The 26,864-nt window shown below is 33.4% G+C and overlaps 2 protein-coding genes across 2 annotated transcripts; one reads left to right on the forward strand and one right to left on the reverse strand.

Moving 5' to 3' along the window:
- The first annotated feature begins 357 nt into the window (after positions 1–357).
- On the forward strand, positions 358–19,808 carry LOC113397881 (PAN2-PAN3 deadenylation complex catalytic subunit PAN2). Its single transcript, XM_026636407.2, has 22 exons — positions 358–550; positions 1,062–1,222; positions 1,601–1,770; positions 2,516–2,636; positions 3,100–3,299; positions 4,332–4,548; positions 4,742–4,881; positions 5,103–5,255; positions 5,659–5,755; positions 6,083–6,169; positions 6,995–7,111; positions 8,534–8,615; positions 9,199–9,353; positions 11,191–11,428; positions 12,498–12,640; positions 13,578–13,747; positions 14,394–14,478; positions 14,981–15,072; positions 15,580–15,700; positions 15,923–16,116; positions 16,614–16,763; positions 17,485–19,808. Exons 1-21 carry the CDS (start codon positions 499–501, stop codon positions 16,729–16,731), a joined length of 2,913 nt encoding a protein of 970 aa, XP_026492192.2. The 5' UTR covers positions 358–498; the 3' UTR covers positions 16,732–16,763; positions 17,485–19,808.
- A 1,693-nt stretch (positions 19,809–21,501) lies between these two features.
- On the reverse strand, positions 21,502–25,473 carry LOC113397931 (ras guanine nucleotide exchange factor L). Its single transcript, XM_026636461.2, has 4 exons — positions 24,825–25,473; positions 23,242–23,392; positions 22,333–22,887; positions 21,502–21,640 (listed from the first exon to the last, which is right to left on the reverse strand). The coding sequence occupies exons 1-4, from the start codon at positions 25,216–25,218 to the stop codon at positions 21,523–21,525; spliced, it is 1,218 nt and encodes a 405-aa protein (XP_026492246.2). The 5' UTR covers positions 25,219–25,473; the 3' UTR covers positions 21,502–21,522.
- Positions 25,474–26,864: the final 1,391 nt, after the last annotated feature.

The raw sequence follows: 26,864 nt of genomic DNA on the forward strand, positions 1-26,864 counted from the left end.
AAATACATAATATACATAAATAAATTTGTGCTAGGTGATATTATCAAAGTCAATATATTCAAAATCCAACCAATATAAACTGCATTTAATTTATATTAAATAAAAAAATAAAATTGAAATTTTTCTTTTGTGTAGAGTACACACAAATAAATTTATAATTAAATTTAGAAAAAAATAGAATATATATCAAAAAACCGTAATTTATATTTTAAAAATAATTATTTTATTACTAATATTTATTATTAAATTAACGATAATTTTTATTCAAAATGACAAGCACTATATAATTTGATTTTTTTCGTATTTTATGTTATCTATGTAACATTGATATATCTGTTATCTGTAGTTTGTCCTCGATTTGATGTGTCAAGAAAACAAGTGCGAGTTTGTCAAGTTTGGTCTTTTCCGATTGTATAGTTAATTTTGTTGTTAATTATTTAATTTACAATATAAATGGCTCCTAGTTGAATGGTTTAAATATTTTAAAATAATAAAACCATGGAATTCCATTATACCGATCTTGGTATGCAATCGGAACATATAATGGAAGGTAAGTGCTTTGTACTAATTATTGGAAAATTAATACATACAATATTACTATTTATTTAATAAAGTGGTTCTTATGAAGTTAAACTACATTTTCAATTGTCGAAAAATGTATATTACCATACGTACAAAATAAATCTTCTGTCACAATATATGGATCTGCTTCTACCAGCAAAACGTGTATGATTCGTGTCAAAATATATAAATAATGTGAGATTTCTTATATTATACATTCAACAATAAGAAGTACAATGCCTCATAAAATTTCAAGTTTAGTTTAAGTTATAAAAAAATTGTTAATGACATGAAATATACTATATTAAAATTTATATTACTTATAATTCGGAAATTTGAATTTCGTATTTCCTAGCATGAAGAAATATTTATTTTAGATTATTTAAAACATTAGTTAATAGTAATTTAATAATACCCAAGCTCATAATAATTTGAGGATAATTGCATCTAGCACACATTACAAATTTTCTTCTAATCAAATCATATTCTAATGTTTATAGATCAATTCCAAACAAAATATTCACAACCTTATATTCTGCGAAACCAAGAGGCAGAATATGAAGTTCGAAGTACAGTACTTGTTGATGGTGGTGACCGTTATGGTGTGTCAGCCTCTGTCTTTGACAAGTATGAGGAATTGGTATGGATGGGTAATCAAGGGGTAAGTTGTGTCACTATGAAATGTAATATCAATATAACTCTTATTGAGTAAACCTTTTAGTAAGCATTTCATGTTCATCATTGACTAATACAATCAATTTTGTCACTAAAATTTGCAAATTACAAAATATCAACCACATGTAATGTGTAATATAAAAAAATAGTAACGGAAAAGTCTCAACCACAATTTTTGTAAAATAAGGTATGAGACTTTTCCATATCAGATAAATGTGTGTGTGAAAAACCCACATTGAAACAATGTAGAGTAAGCTCCAAACCTCAAAAAGGAGATTATAGATTAGGAGATTATTTACTCAGCAGGGGTCAATAAAGGGTTGTTACTTTATCCAAATAAACAAAGATTATTTTATTTTTTAAGGGGCATGTTACATCTTATTATGGACCAAACTTGCAAAAATATACATCATTCCAAATCCATCAAACAGAAGAAGTAAGAGATATACTGACATTAGAAAAAGGTATATATTGTCTCACTAAAACAAGTTTAAGACACCAAATAAGAAGAGGCATACCTCAGCACACACATAAGTAAGGAGAAATATAACCACATATTTTTTTTATTTTGTTTGGATAACTATTTCTAACCCGCTTTTTTATACAAATACATTGAATATTTTGTGTAAAAATATAACATTATTTTGTTCTTATAAGACGAAAGTTTAAGAAGTAATGTGATGTATCTTTAATATTACCTAAATATTTATAATGACTTTCTATTTTATAATGACAATATAGAATAGAAATCTCTTTTAAATTAGATACTTTTTGATCTGTAATAATATTTAGTTGGAAGATTTATGATGCAGACTTATATTATAGTAGTTGTCGCTTGCGTATTTACTTGCATTATGGATGAGGTCGTCAGGTGTTAAGTATAAAAATTGGTCTGTAGTAGGCTCAAGCTTGCTTTAAACTAAATTTCATCAAATTCGATTCAGTGGTTTTGTCCTTGAAAGCACAACAGAAAGACAGATCACGTTTACGTTATACTATTAGTATGGATGTTGTTCAGAAAATAAGCAGGTCTTCTTTTTTGGGTGGTGTACATGTGATGTGCTATATTGACTATAATAATTATAAAATTTATGAGATATGTGTATAAAATGGCATATCACTAAGTCACTCGTCAACATTGCACTGAAAATCTAAGTAGTCTACTTGTCTGAAATAATTTGTACTTTCCAACATATAGAAGACTTATAAAATAATACTCAATTCAATTAAAAAAAATTGTCATATATTATGTCTATTAAATTAAATTTATCTTCCACAGATCCTCAAATATGATGGACATGCAATGTCTTTTTCAAGTAAACTCGCACAAGTTTTTGATAGGTGGACACCAAGACAAACTCCTAGAATTAGATATCAACAAGATGACTGAGACTGTGATAGTAAGAATATTTCATTAAACATTTTTCATTTACTTTTTACAATTACTTTCCATCATTTGTATTTAACTGAATTTGATATATCTATTTTATAATTTTATTATCTGATTGAACTCTTTGCATCCAATATATGTACAGTAATGATCATTTAATTGTAAAAACTACTTGTGGGGCCGTAAATACTCAGTAGTACAAAGAAAGGCTGTTGGTAGTCTTACAGTCCCCTGTTTTGTAAATCGTTATGCTGTGTTTTTGCGACTTTTCGCAAAATGGATGTTGAATTGTCGTACTACGTTAATATATCTAATATTAAGAGTGAGAGGATAGTGTTTGTGTTAACGCACAGACGCCTTTACTTTAATATCTTCTGCACAGTTAATCATTGAGACTGACTAGTATAGCCCAAATTGGTTAGAAACACTTAATTCGTATATTTATTGTTTTCTTAAAATTATTTTTTTTACAGAAAGTACCAGCAGATGGCTGTGCTGTACTACGGAGTGGAGGCGGCTCATTAGTTGCATGCGGCAGCGCCAATGGCATGGTGTCATTGCGAGATATACGAAATCCCGGTAAAGCGGAGCATACGTTCAGAGCACACTCAGCCTGTCTCTCCGATTTGGACATGCAGGGAAATCATTTAATTACATGTGGATTTACTCAATCGCAAGTGTTAATCCTATTTTTTTTTTTTGTAATAGTAGGCAGAAGCTTTTTTGTGTTATGCCATGTATCTGATGGTAAGTGATTACCATCCCTCATAAACATTCATACCATAAGAGATATCAAATGCATTGTCGATGTTTGCTATTCCTGTAATTAGTGTACAGTTTAAATTGACGATTTTTTAATATTGCTGACAGTGCTAATGTCTATGGGCAGTGGTGACTTCTTACCATTAGGTGACCCATCTGCTAGTCTGCTGACCTATATGAAATAGTAGGTACTATCCTACTCAGGTTTTCAAGCTTCATACATAGGGATGTGAGAACCTTGCAGTTGCTAAACTAATTTTACAGTTGTCAAAAAAATCTTATACAAAGTATTTATTAAGTGTTATTGGAAATAAAGTTAATGTGATTTTTCCCGAGATGACCATATCGTCAATCTGGTTACCATAACAATAAAAGAACTAATTTTTTCAAGACAATTCAACTTTAATATATTTGTGTAGCTATTAAATTTTTCTTTCAATGTAACCTACGAGTAAGAATATAAAAGTAGTTTGCCTTGTTAGAAATAGATAGTACTATGACAATAGCAGTAAATAAATATTATGACAATAAGCTGAAGGTTCTGCAGGTGTTGTATTATTTAATATCCTGATGCTCAGGAGCAAAAGAGAATCATACAAAAATAGAAACTAATCAGAAATTACTTTCCTTATTTATTTATTTATTTACTTTATTATTTAGTCTGTGTTTAATTTTTTTATTTAAAGATAGAGGAAATAATTTATGTGTTGTATTATATTATTCACTAATGCTATGAAAAATAATTTAATAAAACTCAAACTACTTTTTATATATATCCACACTTAATCAATAAACATAAAGTTTGTCTTAGTTGTGAAGTGGTTCTTGCTTGAAATCTAATATATAATAGATTTTTGAATATATCTAACATTTGAATTAAGTAACTAATGAAATATTTCGAATTGGTAAATTTGTATTAATCATTAAATATTGGTAATTTTAGAGCTACCGTAGCAGTACCGGAACCTTATGTATTAGTATGGGATGTCAGAAGAGTTAAAGGCAAAGCGGCTTGGTCAATACCAACTGTGTCTCCACCGTTGTTATTGCACTTTGTACCAGCTGTGTCCGGACGGGCTGTGGCATTGGCTGGGGATGGACATGTCACTTTATTTCATGTTAATGAAGCCCATGAATCTGAGTACCAATCTGTATTTCAGGTTAGTTAAAATTAAAAAATGACATAGGTCCTATTTGAATATACATTAAATTTGTCTGAATTTTTGAATGAGTTTTAATGTATGTTTAAACAATTCGGTAAGGATTATACCTAAATAAAATTTGATCAGAATGAGTTACTTCGTGTTTTATCGTGAGAAAAAATAGTTGAATAATTAAATTTTATAATTTCAGGTGAATACTCAAACTTCTCAATGTAGTGTTATGGACGTGTCTTCCACTAGTCAAGCTCTCGTATTTGGCGATCAGTCGGGACATCTTCATCTATTCTCGGCTCAGCATAATCATGAACCACACTTTAACAACTTTTCTAGGTAAAATAGTCTAAATTCTTGTAAATGGCGTATTATAAAGCTTTCTATTCATTCGCCATTAATATACGGCATATGGAACACCAATTCAAAGCATTGAGGGTGCTGGCAGAATTTATAATGAATAAGTATTAGTTTTATTTTCGAAAATCGCTTATGTTTGAACTATTTCTTACAACTATAATGATGTTTAAATGTTCTCAATATTAAATTTATACTTTTAGGGCAACTGAATTTGCAGACCCAGCACCAGAACTTCCAGTTGTCGGTTTTAACGACACCACATTCCAATTCTCAACCGTACCATTGTCTCCTCTTGCATCCGGCTCGAGGTGGTTCAACGAGTTGCCTCCGGACTTCTTTAAGAAAATATACAGGTGAGACATTTTTTTATGTAATAGATAGGCGGACCGGGAAATGGGCCACTTGATGGTAAGTGGGCACCACCGCCCATAGACATTGGCGCTGTTAGAAATATTAATCATCCCTTCTCCAATGCGCCACCAATCTTGGGAACTAAGATGTTATCTTATATCTTGTACCTGTAGTTTCACTGGCTCACTCACCCTTCAAAGCGGAACTGATAATTGGGTGGTACCTACCCAGACGTGTTTGCACAAAGCCCTACCACCAGCTTAACTTCATTGAGTGAAGTGGTATTTTATATGTTAATATAACGGACTTCATTGTTTGCCTTTAACTCGAAGTTAGTATTTATAACACTCAACTCTATAGTTTGCCTGATTGTATTATGTTATACATACTAAATTGATATTTCAGAAAGCCAAAGCCAATCGATCCCGAAGTATTAAAAACAATGAAGATGCAAGGTCCAATCGGTTACGCGCCGAATCCAAAGACTCATAGACGAAATGAGGTAAACCTTTTTATATTTGAGTAAAGCAAAAATGCATCAAGTCACAAATTTCCTATCTTATTGTGATTACCATGATATTTTTTTTAGATTATTAAAAAAAATAAAAAGTTTTATTGAAATGGTTAAAACACTTGGCTTGGTTGGCACTTGTGGGTATAATCAATTAATTATATTTTGTAAATATAATCTGTTTACTTAAGATCAGTACGTATTTTCATTTTGATGCGATAATGTTGCCATAATTTTTCAATAGAAGCTCTTAAAATAATTAAAGTATAATATATATATATATACTATATAATATTCTAATATAAATACATATTACAGATGCCGTATGTCGAAGACAACCTTGATAATGTAAAAAAGAACGACGCTAGTATTAGTATACAACCGATACCTAGACATTATTTAAAAGTAAGTATAGTTTTATTATTTTTTAGAAAAAAAAAATATATACAATAAATAGTACAATATAGTATTGGGAAAAATTTTGATTTAGCTCTAAGGTTAGGTTATATTATGCTCTAAGGGTATTATTGTCGTAAAATTATAGTCCAAGCGCCGATCTGAAAATATTGTGTGATTTTTCCTGATTTGAAATTGAAAGTTTTCATGTATCTATTAAATAATCTAAATTATTAAGGTATTTTTTCTTTTTGTGTATAACTTTCTACTAACCCTTTTCTAATTTATACTTTTCATTTTTTTTCAACTATTAAAATAATTAACTGTTACATCTCCAATTGTATCGCTGATTTTTTTTTAAACTGTTTTATATAAAGACTCCAGAGAACGCCGAATTTGTAAGTAGTTGTCGCCCGCGGTTTCGCTCTCTTTTAAGGGGTTGTTCGTCAGGTGTAAGGCATACAAAAGTAGCCTATGTCCTTCCTTGGAGTTCAAGCTTGCTTTGTATCATATAAAATTCGATGCAGTGGTTCGTGAACCTTGAAACATTGATCATTTAGCATTTATAATGATATTATAGATGTTTATAAGATTGACAGAGTAGCCCAGAATTAATATTTAATTTATAATTGGACGACCTCCGTGGTCGAGGTCCCGTGTTCGATTCCCGGCCGAGTCGATGTATAAAAAGTTCATTAGTTTTCTGTCGTTTTGGGTCTGGATGTTTGTGGTTGATTTGATTTTCCATAACACAAGTGCTTTAGCTACTTACATTGGGATCAGAGTAATGTATGTGATGTTGTCAAATATTTATCTATTTATTTATATTTTCAGATAGAAATTCGATTCAATAAATTGTTACCAAGTGACGAAGATATTATAGTAAATAAAACTGGCTTTCCAGGCTTAGAATCGACTATGCCTAATTCATACTGCAATGCAATGTTACAGGTACTATTACACATATAATTTTTAGATAAATAACAAACTATATCTGCTAACAAAAGGTTTCAAACTTTCCTCCCAATTCGGATTTTAAGAAATGTACGGATAAGCAAGTGGAACCGATTGTGACGTAGAATCTATTAATATGAATATAAATATGCAATTACAAATTTTTCTTCTCTGTTTATCAAACGATTTTTTATTACGGTTTACTGCTTAAGAATCGCATGTATAAGAATTTATTTTGAAGCCACTGGTAAAACAGTTTGGAGGGTTGGAAAAATAAGTGTTGACCAAAAGCGTTTTTTTTTTTTACCTTTTTTTATTACACTGGATAGGCGGACTGGAAAGAAAATAGGTAAGGAAAATGGGTCATCTGATGGTAAGTGGTCACCGTCACCCATAATATTGCCGCCGTAAGAAATATTAGGCCCCTAGCACATGGCGTATTTTAAGCGCGCAGATGACGCGCGTATACGCTCCAAACGAGGTTTTAATGCAACCTTGTAACCCCACACTTCCACGTTTTGGTCATAAACTCATCAAGTTGTAAAATACTTATAAGAAATACATTATCCTTCTTATTCCTCATTCGCCTTATCCATATTCATGACGGGCATAAATTACACCGTTAAGATAAGAACTCGAGTGGGAGATATCAATTTAAAGATATGTATATACTAATTTACTACAATTTAATTCAATAAACTTCTTAGTACTAAATGTAATTTGCGACATGTGCCGCATAATATTTTAAAGAGAGTTTACGTTCACCAAACGAACTTCGAACGCGCTGCACACGCGCGTATGTATCGCGTTTTACGCGCGTTCGAATATACAAAAACACAAAAATAAGCTACGGCGCGCGTTTAAAATACGCCATGTGCCAGGCGCCTTAACCATCCCTTACAACCTCAACCTCAACCTTAACCTTGGGAAACTTGTATCTGTAGTTATATTGACTCACTCATCTTTCAAACCGGAACACAATATTGCTGTAGAATTGCGATAGAATATGTGATGAATGGGTGGTGCCTACCCAGATGGGTAGCCCAGATGGGAAGCCCTACCAACAAGTATGATTAGAATCGTGATTAAAGATTAAACGCCAGTTGCGTATCGATAACAACAGTGATCGAATTTCGACCACTAGTCGAACAATAGTTATTTGCAATGTTACGTTCGCATCTTTGCATTTAAACGATTTTATAGTATCTTGAAACGTGTGGTTTAGTTTTACAGTTGATTCTACGTTGTCTACGTACTGGAATTGCTTAGTCGTGCAATTGTCTGTCAAAGATAGATAGATATATATTGAGATATTTTTAATATGTTTAAATGATGTGTTATTCTGTTGTAAAGTCCTTGACGTGATGCTTAAACGGTTTGTGACTTTCAGATTATAAATGAGATAAATTTAATATGCAGGTACTATATTACATTCCACCACTGAAAGCTACACTACTGGCGCACACATGCGCAAAGGAATTTTGTCTCAGTTGTGAATTGGGTAAGTCATTATCAGCTGGTGAGCAAAATTTATACATAATTTGACCATGTAGCGGGTATTATTGTATTAATTGCACTATATATGTGTAATTTCTTCGCGTTAGACCCACAGGCTGAGGCCGTGCGTTGTATGTCAGTCAGACATTTTAATATTTAATTAAAAGGATGTACGCCTTAGTTATATAATTACAATTTATGAGTTTCATCAATGACATATTTAGATTTCTTAAGATAAGTTTTTTAACACACTTTTTACACCATAGAGCAATGTTGACAAGAAAAAAATATAATATTAAGTTTATATTATGAATAAATATAAATATTAATAATTATAATAAATAAATTCAATACCTACAATTACATCACTAGTTTTTATTGTCGTGGATTCATATATATAATTTGTGATAATTTTGGCTATCAGCATTCTAATTTGTGTAAATGATTTCTTACAATTATTTTTTACTATTGTAAGTGCTATAATGAAAAAACTGCACAATTTCAATTCGTATTAATTTTTGTATAAACAAATCGTACACGAAAATGCTATCCAGCTCCCCGACCATGACCACGAGTGTTTCCGTCAGGCTTCCTGTTCCGCACGCTGGACACGTCGGGCGGCGCGCCGTGCCAGGCGAGCAACTTCCTGCGCGCCTTCCGCACCGTGCCCGAGGCCGCCGCGCTCGGCCTCATCCTGCCCGAGCGCGCCGAGCCTCGCGCCGACCTCGTCACGCTCATACAGGTACGGCGGAGTGTCGCGCTGCCAGCCGCGCGCCGACCTCGTCACGCTCATACAGGTACGGCGGAGTGTCGCGCTGCCAGCCGCGCGCCGACCTCGTCACGCTCATACAGGTACGGCGGAGTGTCGCGCTGCCAGCCGCGCGCCGACCTCGTCACGCTCATACAGGTACGGCGGAGTGTCGCGCTGCCAGCCGCGCGCCGACCTCGTCACGCTCATACAGGTACGGCGGAGTGTCGCGCTGCCAGCCGCGCGCCGACCTCGTCACTCCTATAGGTTTAGCTCATGTGGTGGCGGCTGCAGGTTGGCTGCAGCTGACAGGCTGTGGGATATAATAATATATTATGCTAACACTCTCTCACTGTCCCATGGGATACGACCAGATCATACCAGACCAGATGAGAAGAGGCGTAGGATCCAAGGCATTCGTTTAGGACACTGGACACTGGGGATGCAGAGAAACCGTCCCAAACGCAAATTGAGTCCATTGAAGCCGTATATGAGAGTTTCGTCCTGGGCCTGTTACTGCAGAGGTGTAATTTGAATATTACAAAATAATGATGAACAAGCTCATTATTGAACAATCGAGGCATGTAAATTGTCCAGTTTCTGACTGAAAAACATTTTAACTTCATTTCATTTATATCCTCAGGATTTATATGTCATTGGCGTCAATGAACATACCTTAAAATGACAAAAGAGCATCGACAATAACGACCAACACCTCAGCATAAAAAATAAAAAGAAAAAACAAATTTCCCCCTGTATAAAACAGCAATTTATAGGTAGGATATTCTTTGGTATCAGTCCACCTGGTCTAGGTCTCCTAGTCTCTTGTTTCTGAGTCGTGGTTTTCAGTCGAAGACCTTTCTTCTCAATCTGTTAACGGTCCTTCGAACAACGTACTCTGTTTATAACCACTTCAACTTGCTATATTTGCGAGCTAAGTCGGTTATCTTCGCTCTTCTACGGATTTCCTCGTTAAGAATTCGGTTACGTATTAAAATACCGACATTAATCTTTGCATATTTGCGATCTTGGAATGCGAAAGAACCGGCTGGATAAGCACCACGACTCAGGTCCTTAAATCTATGACATTGGTCTATTCCCCACATTGTTCGATTACTTTCGATTGACATTGAAGTAATTTAGATGACAAGTTATGTCTTAATTTTCCGAATGCTGCCCAGACGAGTTGGATTCTACGAGTGACCTCTCTCTTAGTTGGACTTACTCATCTGGACTACTTTTACTAGGTAAAATATATTAAAATATATTCGTCGACAACGTCGCGAGCAACGCCTCCAACAGCAAATGGTACTGATATGGCATAGACATTGGACATAACTTTCATGTTGTATATGTTCACGTTCAGATCCTCCGGTGTACCGCTCTGTTCAGGTCTGCTCAGCGTGAGACTAAGTTGTGATCAATTTTGTGGATATCACGAGTAACAGGATCGGAGATTCTGACCCCTCTCCGCATTTGGACGGGTTTTGTCGCACCTTTGTGTATATTATCATAATTCAAAACTTCGATCGACTCCAGTACCGCTTAAGTCTCGATAGAATTTAAGGCTTTCTCATAGTGTTCTCATATGCAACACTAAGAATAATATATTTATAGATAATCTTCGTTCTTTTGTGTAACTAGCTGGTGTATGTTTGTGTATGTAAATGGTACTGTCATATTTTCGGAAACTGGCCTTTTGGGAAGCTAAAGGTCATTAACCTGTGTGCAATGCGATATGTAAATACTCTCAAAAATGTGATTCAATGGGAGCTACTAATCAATTATTTTTACTTTTCAATCATAATAATTAATATACGAAATATTTCAGAGTTGGAACCGCTTCATTCTCCACCAGATACATTACGAAATACTAGAAACACGTAAAAAGGAGAAGGAATTGACTTTCCTAGCACAAAAAACGAGTCCTCCCAAACCTCGAGTTAATAATACTAGGCAAATGAACGGACAGTACGAGTATCAGTATAATAACGATCTTGAGTTCTTGGGACCTTCGGAATACGAAGACGAGTTAGACGAGGAGCAGTGGCGTAATAACCACGATGAGGGTATGTGTACATTTCTTCTATAATACTAGTTTATTTCGATATATCGTTTAGTTTTCGCTGGAGTAGAATGGAACAATTGGACCATCATAAGCCATGGATGCTGTAAAAGCTAAGGATTGCTATTGTGTTAACCGCTATGGGAGATGTTCGCTTACCGGTGAAACGCCTGTCTAAAGCTCGGTGCAACCAACGGTGCCTAGTATTTCTGCTGCTCTGCAGCAGCCGTCTGCTCTGCTTCTGCTCGAGATGACCTATCGAACCGTCGCGTGTCCAATTGGAGGAAGATAACGTAACTGCAGCTAGGTAGAATAAGTACTCCTGGCTGGCGGACACGAAGTCCTCAGCTTACAACGTCTAGTCGACGGACTCGACGACGTCACTATTGCGAACGACATCGTCCGTTGTCAAGTCCAGTCGAGGTGCGATCTCAAAGGAGACCCTCAGAATCCAACCTTAGGACGTTCGATTCACTGAACCCTCACGTAGGCTACCTTTTCTCAGCTGAATTTCAGTGTTTGACGTACATCATTGACGCTGTAATCCATTAGAACCAACAACGATACACAATTTAAAATATTAAGTAAATAAATCTATACACATGGTGCTTGCATCACTTAATTATCTCTGCGAGAAAATCTACCGATTCAGGAACATTCATCAATACCGTCATTTTACCGTCTCAACCAACCGTATGATGTCGGTGAACCAATCCGTCACCTAAAGCTTTCCCAAATAAATTTGACGTAAAAGTATGCAAATATATATGTTTTTCTTACGCATATCGGCTCATTTAAAAAGACAATAGTTAATAATTCTATTAAGCAAATTAACAAGGGACATAACATCTTATTTACCAAGGTTGGTGGCGCATAGGTGATGTAAGGAATGGTTAATATTTCTTACAGCGCCTTTGTCTATGGGCGGTGGTGACCACTTACCATCAGGTGGTCCATATGTCCGCCAACCAATGCCATAAAAAAAAGAGTCGAAGTTGTGTAACATAATGGAATAAACGCCAATAATTCTAAATAATACGAGAGCTTTGTGATTTGTTGGTGTATTTTTTCAGGTACGGCCGTAACGAATCACGTTCAAAACGAAAGTAATGATTTACCGAATAAGCGGCAAGCTGATAACGAGGAGTCCGAAATATCGCAACTATTCGCTATTGGTCGGCAACAGGTCAACAAATGCATGAAGTGCAATAAAGAGGTTTGTATACTTTTTGAAGAATATCATAAAATTTAAGTATTTTGAGGTCACTGGGTTGTAACTGACGTTGTAAATATCGATCGCATGAGAAAAATCTTACATTATATGATTTTGAGGATAGTTATAGCGATTGTTAAAAATGTATTATAACATATAAATATACTGAAACAAATCAGAGTCAAAGCTGCCTATTAAGAATAACACGATTATAATATAATGTTGTTAATTTAAAACAAAATATTTTTTTCACAATATTTAATGCACTTAATTCAAAGTTGCACTCAAACACATATTACAAAACGTAGATAAATATCTTACTCTCAAAAATGAAAAGAAAACGCGAATTCCTTCCTTAAAATTGATGCAACGGTTTAACATGAATGTACTTTTTTATTATCAGGAGGATCGCGAAAGTAGTATTGGCGTTTGAGCTGTAGCGGAGAGAAACGACAAGTTCTTAGAACCGTTACGTCCGATAGCAAGCGACCCACGATAACTGCATATGTATGTCCACAACCTGTAACAGTGTAGACGAATATAATAGTCTTAAAATGACAAGCCTTTTCTTTCGATCGTGTTATTTTTGAGTTGGTTGCCGTTCACCCTGTGTTTTTGTTTCTTATTATTTTTTAACTACGTGCGTTATAATATCTGAAAACATCGATCGTATATTTATATGTGTAAAAACTCGAAAATGGAAAAACATGATAGTCATCGTTATCTAAACAGTAGCAATTCTCTTGACGTGTAAAGATAGAGTGGAGGCGTTGTAACAGTTGATGAGCGGGTGCGAGCCGATCATCAGGTATCCCACTGATAAATCGTGTTTCGGGGTAAGAAGCGAGTGAGTAAGTGGCGCGCAAAAGAGACATAACATCTGGAAGGCGGGGAGGCCTCGGTGCGCTCGCGCGGCGGCACTAACGCGCGGCTGCCGCAGGAGGAGCGCGTGTCGGCGGCGCTGGCGTGCGCGCTGGCGTTCGCGTGCGAGGCGCGCGGCGGGTTCGCGGAGCTGCTGCGCGCGTCGCTGTGCGCGCGCCGCACGACGCCCGCCTGGTGCGAGCGCTGCGCGCGCTTCACGCCCACCGCGCAGCACGGCCGCATACTCAGGTGACGCCTTGGCGATATGTCGCTCCGACGGCGAGGCCATCTCTGGCTTCGCCCTCTTTCGACAGGCGGACGTAGACAAATATAAATATAGGTACATCCTTTTTATCGGAACGTTTTTTTGCGCGGCTTACAGTAAACTGCATCAGCAGAAATCGTTACGTAATGGAAAAGCGTTATGCCCCCGTCCCCCTAAGATGACCTTTACCTCTCTTTCTCTCTTTTTATAATGTACCGTTTTAAATAATATTATTTAAACCTGCTTTAATTTACATGGGATTTCTTATAAAGGTTCAATTTTTCCTTTTCATTTCAGTATTCTTATACGTTACTAATTTATTTCATTTTATCTGTTCTTCCATAAGTAAATAATATATTATAGCGAAACGAACTACGTTCCAGCCGAGTGTGACGACTCCCCTTTTTTGTTTATGTTTATAGCATTGTGTATGACAAACGTGTATACATTTGATGATTTTGTGAAAAAAAGATAAACAGATTAATCACCTAATAATAAGCAGTTGTTTAACTTCTATATTCATAAATCGTTTTATTCAGCCATTAACAGCCATTTTATTGATAGTTCAAAGAAAGAGTCCAATATAAAAAATTATATAATATAATTTTCTATTATCCCTTTTATTTCCAGATTGCCACCAATCTTGGCAATCAATTGCGGCGGTGTGACCGCACATGAAAAGGCTTATTGGGCGAAGGGCATCCAAAAGGATGTGGTAAATATATTTTTTTATTTTAATAAACAAACTTTATGAACAAATATTAAAAGATTTAATGAGTTTCTAAACAATAATTATCTCCATTACAATATTCAAGGAAGCATTAACTATGCTTACGGAAAGTAGAATTTTCTATTATGTGTAATTCGAAAGCATACAAAAACTTTTCGTAAGTCTATCTAGTGTATAGAAACGACGTTAACGAATTGTTAATTGTAACTTTGAAACCTTTAAATACACACAGGAACCAAAAAGTAAAATATTAAATACTTAAGTAAAATATAAATCTGGAGCTAAAACTGTTTCGTATCGTTATTTTTCCAAGGAGAACCAAGTACAACCAACCAGAAACAGTTATAAATGTGTATAATATTTAAGGCTGTATTTGTTCGTAAAATATTTGTCAATTTAAGGTGACAGGCTATCAATTTGCAATTGAATAATAGATTTTTATCCATCTACAAATACCTTGTATACAATATTGCATAATATTTTTCAGCCTGAAGCATCAAAAAGAGCTGGAATCAGTAAGCCGTGTCGTTATGGCTTACACTGTGCGAGACCTGGCTGTCGGTTTAAACATCCGGAGAGGTATGCCATATATGTATATATATAACAAAACTAGCTACGTCTGCGGTTTTACCCGCGCGAAATTTATAAAACACAAACTTCCAACCGCCGTTTTACCCCCTTAAGGGTACAGTTTCATAAAATCCGATATCTACACCCTATAAGGAACCTACCTGCCAAATTAAAATGTTGTAGGTGTTACAGTTTCTGAGATTTCTTGTTTAATCAGTGAGTGGTATTTCGCTTTTATATATACAGATTATAAATAGCAGATAAAATTGATATTGACGTTTTAGTTATGGAAACTTAAATGGGCAAAGGCTGATATGATAGTTAAATTATTTTTGCTTTTTGAATATTTTTGCTATTATGTTTGGTAAGTTTATATTCCTTAAATGAAATTTTATTTCAAGTAAAAATCATAATATTATCTTAAATACAATTTTTTTTTAATTGATCGTTTTTTTCTTATAAGTTATGTGATATTTAAAGTGAAAATATAATTAAGTAATCAAATATGTTTTGTAGGTCAATATTAGCACCGCAATTTCATTCTCTAAAGAGTTCAACGCAAGAAAGCAACTGTGTGTTGCCGCATCAATTACACATTCGACTGCAATCCGATGGCGAAGTTATCATAAATGACAAGGTTAGCTTTTTTTTAAGTCAAGGTGATACTCCATACTGCCTTATTACTAGTGTTTTCTTTTTTTTTTAATAAATATATTTTATTTAATGCACATGAACACTTAAAATAAATTTGACATAAATATGGTCCAAATTTGAATATTTAAAAGATATTCGAAAATGAATTTAAAACGAAAAACAAATTACTCTCCATTTACTAAAATTTTGAACGGATATTTTCCAGACTGATTCATCGACAGACCGACTACCGGATATTAACAAGCATAAGAAGAAACCAGTCACCATGAGATCGGAACAGGACTACCACCTGTCCGCGGTGGTCGTGTGTGTGGAAGACAATCCTAAGAATTTAGTGTCGTACGTTCGGATACCGGATAAAAAGGACGAAGCTAGGTGGTTCTTGTTCAACGACTTGAGGTAAGGTCAACATAAGCTTAATTGTAAACATTTGGTAACACATAAAACTGAAAACATTACTTATGTTTTACATATTAATATTATTATTATTATATTAATATTTTGTCTTGTCTGTTTGTAAAGAACTACAGGCTCTTTCACGGCCAAAACAAGTGAACCGAATTTGATCAAACTTTGACGCAAGCTTGATCTCCAAGGAAGGACATAGGCTACTTTTTTATGCCTATCACATATCTATATGCACATATAGAATTATGTTTTACAAAGCTAGCTGCTGTGCTGTGCTGTGCTAAATGTTAGAGTTTACTGTTCTGCCCATGTCGATCAGCGTAATGTTTGCTAGTATAACTTTTACTTTTTCAATAAATTACTACATAACGCAAATAAAACATACTGGTAGATCGTAAACAAACATACGAACTCTTTAAATATTTCATAATAATTATTACAAAATAACTTTGTAATCTACCTCACAATATGTATTATTACAATTTCAGCATAGTCCAAGTGAGTCCGGACGAAGTTGTCCAGTTCAGTAGCTGGTGGAAGTCTCCGTGCGTCCTGTTCTACACGAGCTCGCGGGTGATGCTTCCTAGCGACACTGAAACCTCATAGCCGATGCTTATGTATGGGCCGAACAATCAGGGGTCAGTATGCTCACAGTGCATTAAAATACAAAATACAATGCACAATTTTATATATTTATTTAATTGGTGGTAGGATTTCGTGCAAACTGGGTAGGTACCACCCACTAATCATATATTCTACCGTCACTTATAAATTTCCAATGGTGGTGTAATCGTGTTATACCTAAATAAGTTTAAAATATTTATAATAACCTCATTGGTTAAAATTACGTTTATGTAGTTTAATTTTTATTAAGACATTGTTTGTATATCTTGAAAAGTAAAATAAATAAATCTTAATTCGACACTTAGTATATAGCTTGGAGCTATTATTAAGTTATTTTTTGTTATCATATACATTTTTATCTAAATTTTTTTACTGGGCGTCATGCTGGTTATGTTGAATAGAATCCACATTCCGAACCAGTGGTAACACTTGTCTGCCTGTATGTATGCATATTATCATCGAAAACCACTGGCTTACGATTGGAAATATATCTAGTCTCGAATAGACTAAAAATCAGCGTCGGGGCCAAACTTTGACTAAGGCTGTACAGTTTACAAGTTTATCTAGGTACTTGTTGTTTTGGATAGTTTTTGTGATTTTTCCTTTTTTGTGAAAGTATTATTTTGTTATTGCTCTGTATTTATTCTTGTATTCCACGTATTGTGGTGTGTTTACAAAGTAAAATATTATATTCTATTATAATTCAGCCTGTAATAAATATATTTTACTTCACAGATGCAATGGCCCATACGAAATGAACGGTATCAACTACGAATTACCAGCCGAAGAGACCTACTTAATACGATGAGCATATTATATAAAGTCTGACAGAAACTAATAGTACGAAATGTTAAGAATATTCTGGAAGTAGGTTAGTAGATTATTAAGTAATTACTAGCAAAATGGAGTATAGCTTTTGAGGTAATAGTTATATAGATACGATATTTATATAGTTTTAAAACGAATACGAAGCCGCGATTGGACGATTTAGCGGAAAACATTTTTATACATGTTCGTAATTGGTTAACGATGTTATTAAATATTGCGTTTGTAAAGGTGATTTTTTTATAAGTACAGGATCTGTGTTGGCCGATAGCATTGCATAGGAACCCTATTATAATAATCCTAAAATGAAAAATTAAGGACAATTTTGGAAAAATTATGAGTAAATAGAAAATTACCAGACAATTTTCTATTAAGTGATTTTTATGTTCGTTATTGTTCATAAGGTCGGCACTACACTTGCCTAAACGTTGTCGCACAGTGATATCGCGTTGTTCGACCAAATATTCCATACACGGGCTGAATCTCAATTAACTCAAATATATCAAAATATTTGTTTATTAACAATTTAATGAAAGTTAGAGCCGTGCGGTATTAACTAAACTAAGTGTGGACGGTCAACGCGATTGTTTGCCTTATTCCTTTGATGTTCCATTTAAACACCGACAATTAGACGGAAACAAAGATTTGCGTTGTAGTATTTTTACAGATGAAGCAATTATTTTAAGTGACGGTAGAGCTTTGAACGACCCCGTCTCAGAAGGTACCACCCAATCATCACATATGCTAGTGGTAAATAGCGATACTCAGTTTGTTACGGTGTGAAGGGCGAATGAGCCAGTTTAACTACAAAGGATATAACATCTTAGTTTCCAATGTTGGTAGAGCATTGGTGTAATAAGGAATGGTTAATATTTCTTCCGGCGCCAATGTCTATGGGATCCCCATGGTGACAACTTACCATCGAGTGATCCATTTGTCCGTACACCTAATTAATAATAATCAAATATGTTGTGCAGACAATAAATACAAATACGAGAACACGTTACGCAAACTTAAGTGCGTCGCCTAATGAATCCAGCTTTGCAAAAATAAAGCATTCGCTATACATAACGACAGAGCTCGACTTGGCGAAGTCGAAAGCACATTAAAACGCACTAGTTTGAATCGCACTTAGTTGAGTTTATTCGAATACTCCATTTTGCTAGATCGAATAAAAAGTTACTCTGAGGTTAAACGGTTCGAAGATGTTTTGTCGCGCTTCAGAACATTTATTTTGTAAGCAACTTGTCGTCTCGGTATATATTTTTATACGGTCAGAACGCCTTTTATATGAAGCAATAAACATTTTATATGAACAATATGTTTTATACCGATCAACCGAGTGAACGGCATTTGCTAAAATAAATATTTTTTTATTATACGACATATACTGTTTGCGCGTGACTATTTCGCCTCGGAGCGCTGAAGGTTTTTTAAATTATCGGTAAGTGAGAGTTCCATTAATCTAAGGCACAAAGAATGGTAATATTTTTAAATATAAATTATTTAACGTAGGCGAGCTAGAGATGCATAATTTTTTTCTTTGTTAAAAATAATTGTTATAAATTATTGCCACGCGTTTTCAAATGAGTACTTAAATACTTTTCTATGTCTGTGTCCAATGAAAAATTGTGGTATATTTTTTTTAAGAATTGATAATTTATCAACTTTTTACCAATGAACATATCTAAAAGACATTCTTAATTAAACGACTACAATTCAACATTGAATCTTCTGTCTCTTTCTAACGAATTGGAAACTATTTTTGAGAAGAAAGGATGTCTATACGTGAGTAATGATTATAAACGAAAGAACATTTTCTAGTAATTGGCCTAAGATACCAAATTAGTTTAAATGTCAATTAAACATTACCGACTTTACCTATGAATGTTGCTTTGGGTGTGAACGAATTCTTTGTCCTCTTTTTTCGAACGTTAAATCAACGATGGCAGAAAGAGATGTCAGTGTTTAACGAAACGCCACCTTTACGCCACAACATTTATAATGGAGGCCGTACATTTCTGTTAGTACGATATGTTTATGGAATATATTTGTATCCCCATTATCTTCGGTTGTGATACCTCAAACCTTGCATTTTTTTTTTCATCAACTGTTTTAGCTCACGGTACCCGCTTGTGCGCTAACAGTACATTTTCATGTTTAAATTATTTTCAACATTTCCATGGTGGCTGGTTATTTTTTATAAGAGAAATAAAATCTTAAATCTGATATAACTGTTTTATTTTAAACCTTCGTAACAATATATAGTTTTATCCATAATCCAAGAAATACTAAGATAGCTATACTGTAAGTGTAACACTTCGTATCTCACTCGAGAAATGTTGAAAACCGACTTAAAAGTGATACGCCATTTTGTTGCGTAATAAAGTAATCTTTAGGTGTTGTTATAAGTCAATGTTGCATATCATTGTTTTGCGACTTGTTACGACTTTGATACACGAGACACAGAAAGGGTTAAACATGTTAATAAAATAAAAAAATTAACAATAAATTATTAACCCTATATAACATCATATTTGTTTAGACTTTTTTTTGTTTGTAATTTGTGTCTAACAATAAATAAATTTGAATTGAAAGCTATTCGTTTTATAATAAATGTCTACGGCTTTTATTTTTTGAAATTACTAATTCTATTTAAATTTAAATTAAGATTTTCGTCATTTAATTTAATGATAATACAAACTTAAATTTTTGTTCAAAATAATCTCTGTAAACATGTTGCTTGTTTTGTTAGACTCAATTTCAAAGTACTGTGAGTTCTTTCAAATTTTAAAGCTTACTAATGAATATTTCAATTTTTTTTTGGACTCTAACCCCTTTTTACATTTTGTTGATTGTATGCCTCACTAGGTATTCTAGCTGTATAAATAATGGCGGATACCTAGATGGCTTTTGATTTCAATCAATAGAGCCACAGAATAAAGTGATGTGAAACATAGGAATTGTAAGTTTATAATATTAAAGAAAAACGAATTAAATTTAAACATATATTTTTTTAAATTAAATATTTTCTATAGTAAATAGCTTTCAGGAGTATACTTTTATATTGAAATCGAGTACTTTTTTCATTTTAATTTCATTGTATATACAATTTTATTCTCAAAAATAAAACAAGTAATGGCTTACGAAAAATCCTATTTTCAATACGTAATGATTAATTATTATAATTAATACAATTCTATTAATTTATAACAGTTCCCGATTTTATACCAATCCAATTAAGTCATAACCGCAATGAGATCGTTGTGTTATTTGAGTAGGACAAAGGCAACGACTACGTTATTCGACTGCGATAACCTGACAATTTGTTAATAGAATTAGCTCCCCGTTTCATTTACTACATAATATATAAGGGACGCTTGACATGTTCCGAAGACGACGCTTAACGCTTCAACGGAGCGGATTAGTAATAAAATGTTTATTATCATGTGATAAATCCTTGTATTTATCTAAACTAAAGCTTTTATTTTAACCAATTAAAACAAGTATCATCAGTGTTCATAATGAGATTTCATCATAATTATTTGAAAAATCCACCAATAGGATCACGTTTTTCTCCTAGCCTCGTTGAGCGCAGCTCTGGTAGAATAGTGATGTGTGGGTAAGTGACGTGAGCAAGGGATGCGAACGACGCAGTGCTGCCAGCTAGAACAGACTGGACTACCAGTCAATACACGGTATTTTTTAGAAGCAGATCTGTAGTACACTTGTACATCTTCCTAGCACAGGTAAAAATATTATGTTAAGTTTCCTCGCACTACTCAATACACACACACACATCTTTCCACAGCTCGGATACTCATCCCCATACCACTCATCGTCTTCGTACATCAGGAAGGTTTATGAATACATAACGAAATAAAAACTATGTTTAAAATATAATGTTATTTAATAAATTAACTGATTATAATACCAATTTTCAATTCATTAAACGAATTTCCAATTCAGAATAGCCTTTCCCGGTTTCCATGCCTCCGCACAAGTCTTTGAACAAAATGCAGCGCTTAGAATAATATCTTCGGTAGCTTCGATTAGGATTAATTTCCTGAAATTGTAAATACATATTTAACTGAAACTTCAAACAAAACGTGAATCTTAACAAAAATTTTCGGTTTCTTAATACATATAAAATATTTATTAAGAAATCGAAAAAATACTTCCTTCAAACCTTCAATAGAGAGGAGGTGTTAGCTCAGCTGTCTGACATTTAATGGCTGCTACTTCATAGTGAAAAGGTTATTGTGGGGACAACTATATGTCTCGAATATACATTGTATGGTTGATACTAGATACGTATCGAACAACCCTCATCGGAGTAGTGTGGACTAATCGGCAAACTAACTTCTACCCAAGCGAAGGCTCTAGCACAGCTGTGGTATATAGACAATCTGTTGTTTTACCTTATTAAAAATACTGTTAATAACCTTATTATCGTCATGTCATGACCAAATTAAATATTAAGTGTGCTAGCTATGTGGTTTTAGGTGATTTTGACGAAACTTAATTTTTTTTCGATTAGAATCCGGGCTGCTACAGAAATATTCAATGTTTTTATTTGCCTGCCTGGTTTTGCATTTGGAAATTGGGAATCAGCTATCTTATAAGCTAACCGCTAGCGGTGAACGACATTGAGTCAGATGGATAAATTAATATAAGTAAAAAAAATCTTTATCGCAAAAAATATTCCGAAAATATAATTTCACATTTTCTAAATGTAATATAATAAATGGTACGTACTCAACACAAAACTCGTAATAGACGAAATCAAATATAGGCTTCTTACATCGCGCGTTCTCGCATCTCGATAAAGGCCCATTATATAAATCATCCCTTATAAATCTTGGTAGGTAATCAAAATATTCTTCAATCATATCTTTGGGTTCGCAGCTACCTTTTCTTTTGCTTCTTAATATTAGATTATCATTTTCATTCGTTCTTTGATCATTTGAATTAAATATAACATTATTGTTGTTATTAATATTACAACCGTTTAAGGTTTCTTGTACATCTTTAATGTTATAGTTAGTTTCGCATTTATCAGCATTGTAAAAATCAACATAAATACTTAGCGGAGCTTTGGTCAGTTTCATCGCTGCTTCGTTGATATCATCATAAAATCTTCTTTTTGATAACTCGAATAAACTCGGTACGAATGACGTGCCTTTATCGAAAATATGATTGTATTTTGTTGGAAAGTTTAAATCTAAATGGCATCCTGGTAAATTTTGGCTTAACTGCAAAACACACCTCGCCGAATTAGACGTTTCATGGTGCTTTGGTTGGCTTAAACACCTAGAACAAAGATCAATTTTTTAAAAATATAAAATAATGGAAATCTGATCGTAGCTATTTGTATCGATGAGATTAATCGGTTATATGACACGATAGGCGGTAATTATCAATACGGCAAAAAAACAGCCAGTGCCAGTTCAGGTAAAACCTCTGTTGGCAGAAAGATTTGGAGATTCTTGACTCCGAATCCCCTAATTCAATGCGGAGTAATTATTTGTACCGTTTAGTAAATTAATACCCTGTCTATATTCTGTCTATTTCCCCCTTTCTGGTGGCTCTTGTTTTAGAGGTTATTCGCTGACGACTAAAAAAAGACGCGGTCGATAACTAGTCTAACTAACTAGTCTAACTTACCCTATATCGAGACTTCTTGTCTGCTGCCCTCTAAACATATGATACCATAATGAATACGGTATAGACTTCAGACTCGAGTTCCTCCAAAATCTCAATTCGCAATGATGATAATTATAAACAGGTCTTTGTGGTAACCATTGTAGGGCGTTGTCTGAAAAAATATTTATTTAATTAATTTGTTTTGAAATAATCATAACTTAAATTTGGTATGGTACAAAATAACTTATCATGGCTAAACATACATACATACTGTGTAATTATCATGATTGAGTTCTTAGTATTGTTTTGATACTTTTAGAGTATGTACTGATTATTGCTACAGATTCCTCTAACAATGCATAAAGCCCTCTCTAACAAAGCATTTTCGCGTACTGTCAAATTATTCCTAACACATACATAAAGATACATCTTTGGAACAGTGAAGTGATAAAGGACACTGTTGTAATAGGTAATGCCTACTTATAAATTTCATTTGAATTTTTTTAAAAAGTTAATTATTTAATTTGAAAGAGATTTGGTTCGTTTTTTATAATAATTAAGTTATATATTTATGTATATTAGTAGTTTTATATAATTTTATAAATATATTCAAAACATCACAATTATCAATCTATCCCAGAAATATACTATAATAGACAACGAAGTTATACCAGTATCCATAGACAATAATTTATATCATGAGTTCTCAACAGTGTTTTTTCATAGAATTTAGCTTTACCTGAATGAGTATTCGGCAAAGTTATAATATAATAGACACAATATATTCGAATATTATCTAATATATAATAATTTTCCACATATTAATTTTAATCAAACAAAAACTTTGAATTCACCCAACATTTAATAATTAACAATTAACAATTAGCAACATTTAATAACTTCACCCACTGTTAATCTTTTTTACCAATAATAATTCAGTGATATTAATATAATATATACTAAGTATTATATAATTGCACTATATCAGAGATTTTCGTAACTTGGTGCAAATGGGTCAAACGGATCAACGAGGAAGCGTTCGGCTTGATTTATAACCACTAGTTTGTTATCGGAAAACATAGCTACAACTGTTTCCTTCGGTTTACGAGCGATACTAAATCTAGGTATTGGGGTCACAAAATTTGGCTAATTATGAGAAATATGGCAACATTCACAGAGAGATTAGTTTTATTGGTTTTATTATTTAGAATTATAATTATACTATGACTTATTAGTTTGTTATTGTTGTTTAAAATTCAAACTATAGATAATTTGTTCTATTTTTTTTAATTAATAATATAACTTAATAAAGTATACAAACGCGAACACGATATCTTTAAATACTTATTATGTACATGAATCTGTATTCGTGTGAATGACATTCGAAATTTAAAATATGGAGGTAGTTGTGAAGACGAAAATCATTTAGCTCTTTATCTAATAGGTACTTATTATTTATATTAAAAAAATTTGTTCTTACCTGTAAAATTGATTGTGAGTTAGAAGATATTATTTCCAGCAAAATACTTTCGAATCGTATTGTTAGTCAAAAATCGGCACACTTGTAAACACGCAACACAAAACCATATCAAGAACATGATTACCACAAACCGAAAGATAACGAAGCGTCCGCAACTCAGCTATCCTTAACGGCAGTTCACGGAGTTCATTCTCATCCAATATCAAAAATTTTAAGTTCCTCACTTCGCCGATCTCATCCGGTATATATCGCAATCGATTGCCACTAAGATCCAAACACTTCAAACGAGTTAACTTCGATATCTCTCTAGGCAACTCGGTAATGTCATTCCCGCTCAGATATAAGCTTTCTAGGTTGTTCAGTTTACCAATATCGCTTGGTATACGAGATATTAAATTTTCCTTTAAATAAATGTCCGTTATCTCGTCCTCCTCGCCTTGTAGACGCTTGAGGGGAAATTCAGTAAATCCCCTGTAGTTCCAATGTAGGACGCTGTTTGCGATTCTTCCGCAGTCCATCTTTATGTTGCCTTTGAGCGTAATGTGCCAAACCGTAATACTTTGCTAAAACATTCTTTAATCCTGTTCAAACTTACTGCACGAAAACATTCGAGATTTTTCTTAATGTTTTATAAATTTAAACACTAATTATTTACAAATTTGTTTTATATATTTTATATAAAACAAATGTGGTATCATTTAAGATATTCTAATGTAAATAGCGTTTACGATACTTCTTTAAACGTGTAACACAAACCAGACGAGTTCGTTTCATTCGCGCCTCTGTAAGACTGCTACAGCATTCGAGGTTAAAGAATTATTTTTAAATCTAGCAAGGCCTTTTATTTAAAATTACGTACATCACTATCAATTTTATTTAATATACAACATCTTATAATATATCAATCATAGCTTGGGATGGATATTCTTGGGAACTCATATTTGATTTTGCAAGGTTTACGACTTGTTAGGGAACTTCCGTATATTCAGAACTAATACCAAACATCTTGCTTTTGGCTTAGATTGTTCGTTTTGTTGTTAGGTTATTCTTAGATCTATAGAAAATATACTTACTGTATATTTTTTTTAATTTTAAAAATAATATAACTATTATTCTATTAAAAATACCATGTGGATTTGAAGGAATAATATAATTATATCTTTATATATAAATACGAAGTGCATAGTTAAAATTCTAATACAACTCCAAAAAAAGAACAAGGTCACTAAAACGTAAACGTGAAATCAAATTTAGCAACTTATATAAAAATTGGGAACCAATAAAAAAAATGCGATATTGAGTACAAGTGTTTGGCTCGTATCCAAGTATCGCGATTGTACCGGGTCGAGGACAAGTCATGGCATAAACAATGAAAATAGTCGAACATTACTTTTAGCCCCAATACACACTACAGTCGCCATTTCCAAACTGCCTTGGGGTGGATATCATTTTGCTGCTGATCTTTTACTGATATGTATTCTGTAATTTTAGTACTATTCGTGGACTACTAATAATTCACACTACTGATTTTGTCGTTTAAATAATACTTAAGGTTATGTCATTATTTCGAGAGACTTGTTGAGATCTGTTCATAACCGCAAAATTTTATTACTGGAAATTTGGTCAATGGTTTTAACTAGACATTCATCATTATTTATATCCCAATTATCCCAAAGCATGTTAATTAATAAGACAAACTAGAAATAAAATTAAACTTTTATCATTTTCAAAAATCTACTAAGATCTCAAATCATTCAAACTTCTATTACATTGAATGAATTGACAGTAAACGAACAAACAGTGACCTGTTTTTTGGCTTCACAATTCATTTACCTCATGATATTATCAAATAAAACATAAAATATAATTTGTAATATAACTTTATTGAATATTATTTTAAAAACGTTGTCAATTGTACTTTAAAAGTTACAAGAAGAGGTGCGTAGGTAATAATATAAGATCACATGCAATTACATATTTACCCACATTTATATTATATACTAAATTACAATCAGACTTTATAGTTTTTAATTATATTTAAAGTAAATAACGAAAAAATAACACAGCGAATAAAAAAATATATAAAAATAACGTTATCGTTTTTATAATTCGAACTTAAAAATGCGTTACTTTTGTAGTAACAACGTTGTCGAATAGTTTGTTG

This window comes from Vanessa tameamea, chromosome 13 (genome assembly GCF_037043105.1).
Source record: "Vanessa tameamea isolate UH-Manoa-2023 chromosome 13, ilVanTame1 primary haplotype, whole genome shotgun sequence".
Taxonomy (NCBI): Eukaryota; Metazoa; Arthropoda; class Insecta; order Lepidoptera; family Nymphalidae; genus Vanessa; species Vanessa tameamea.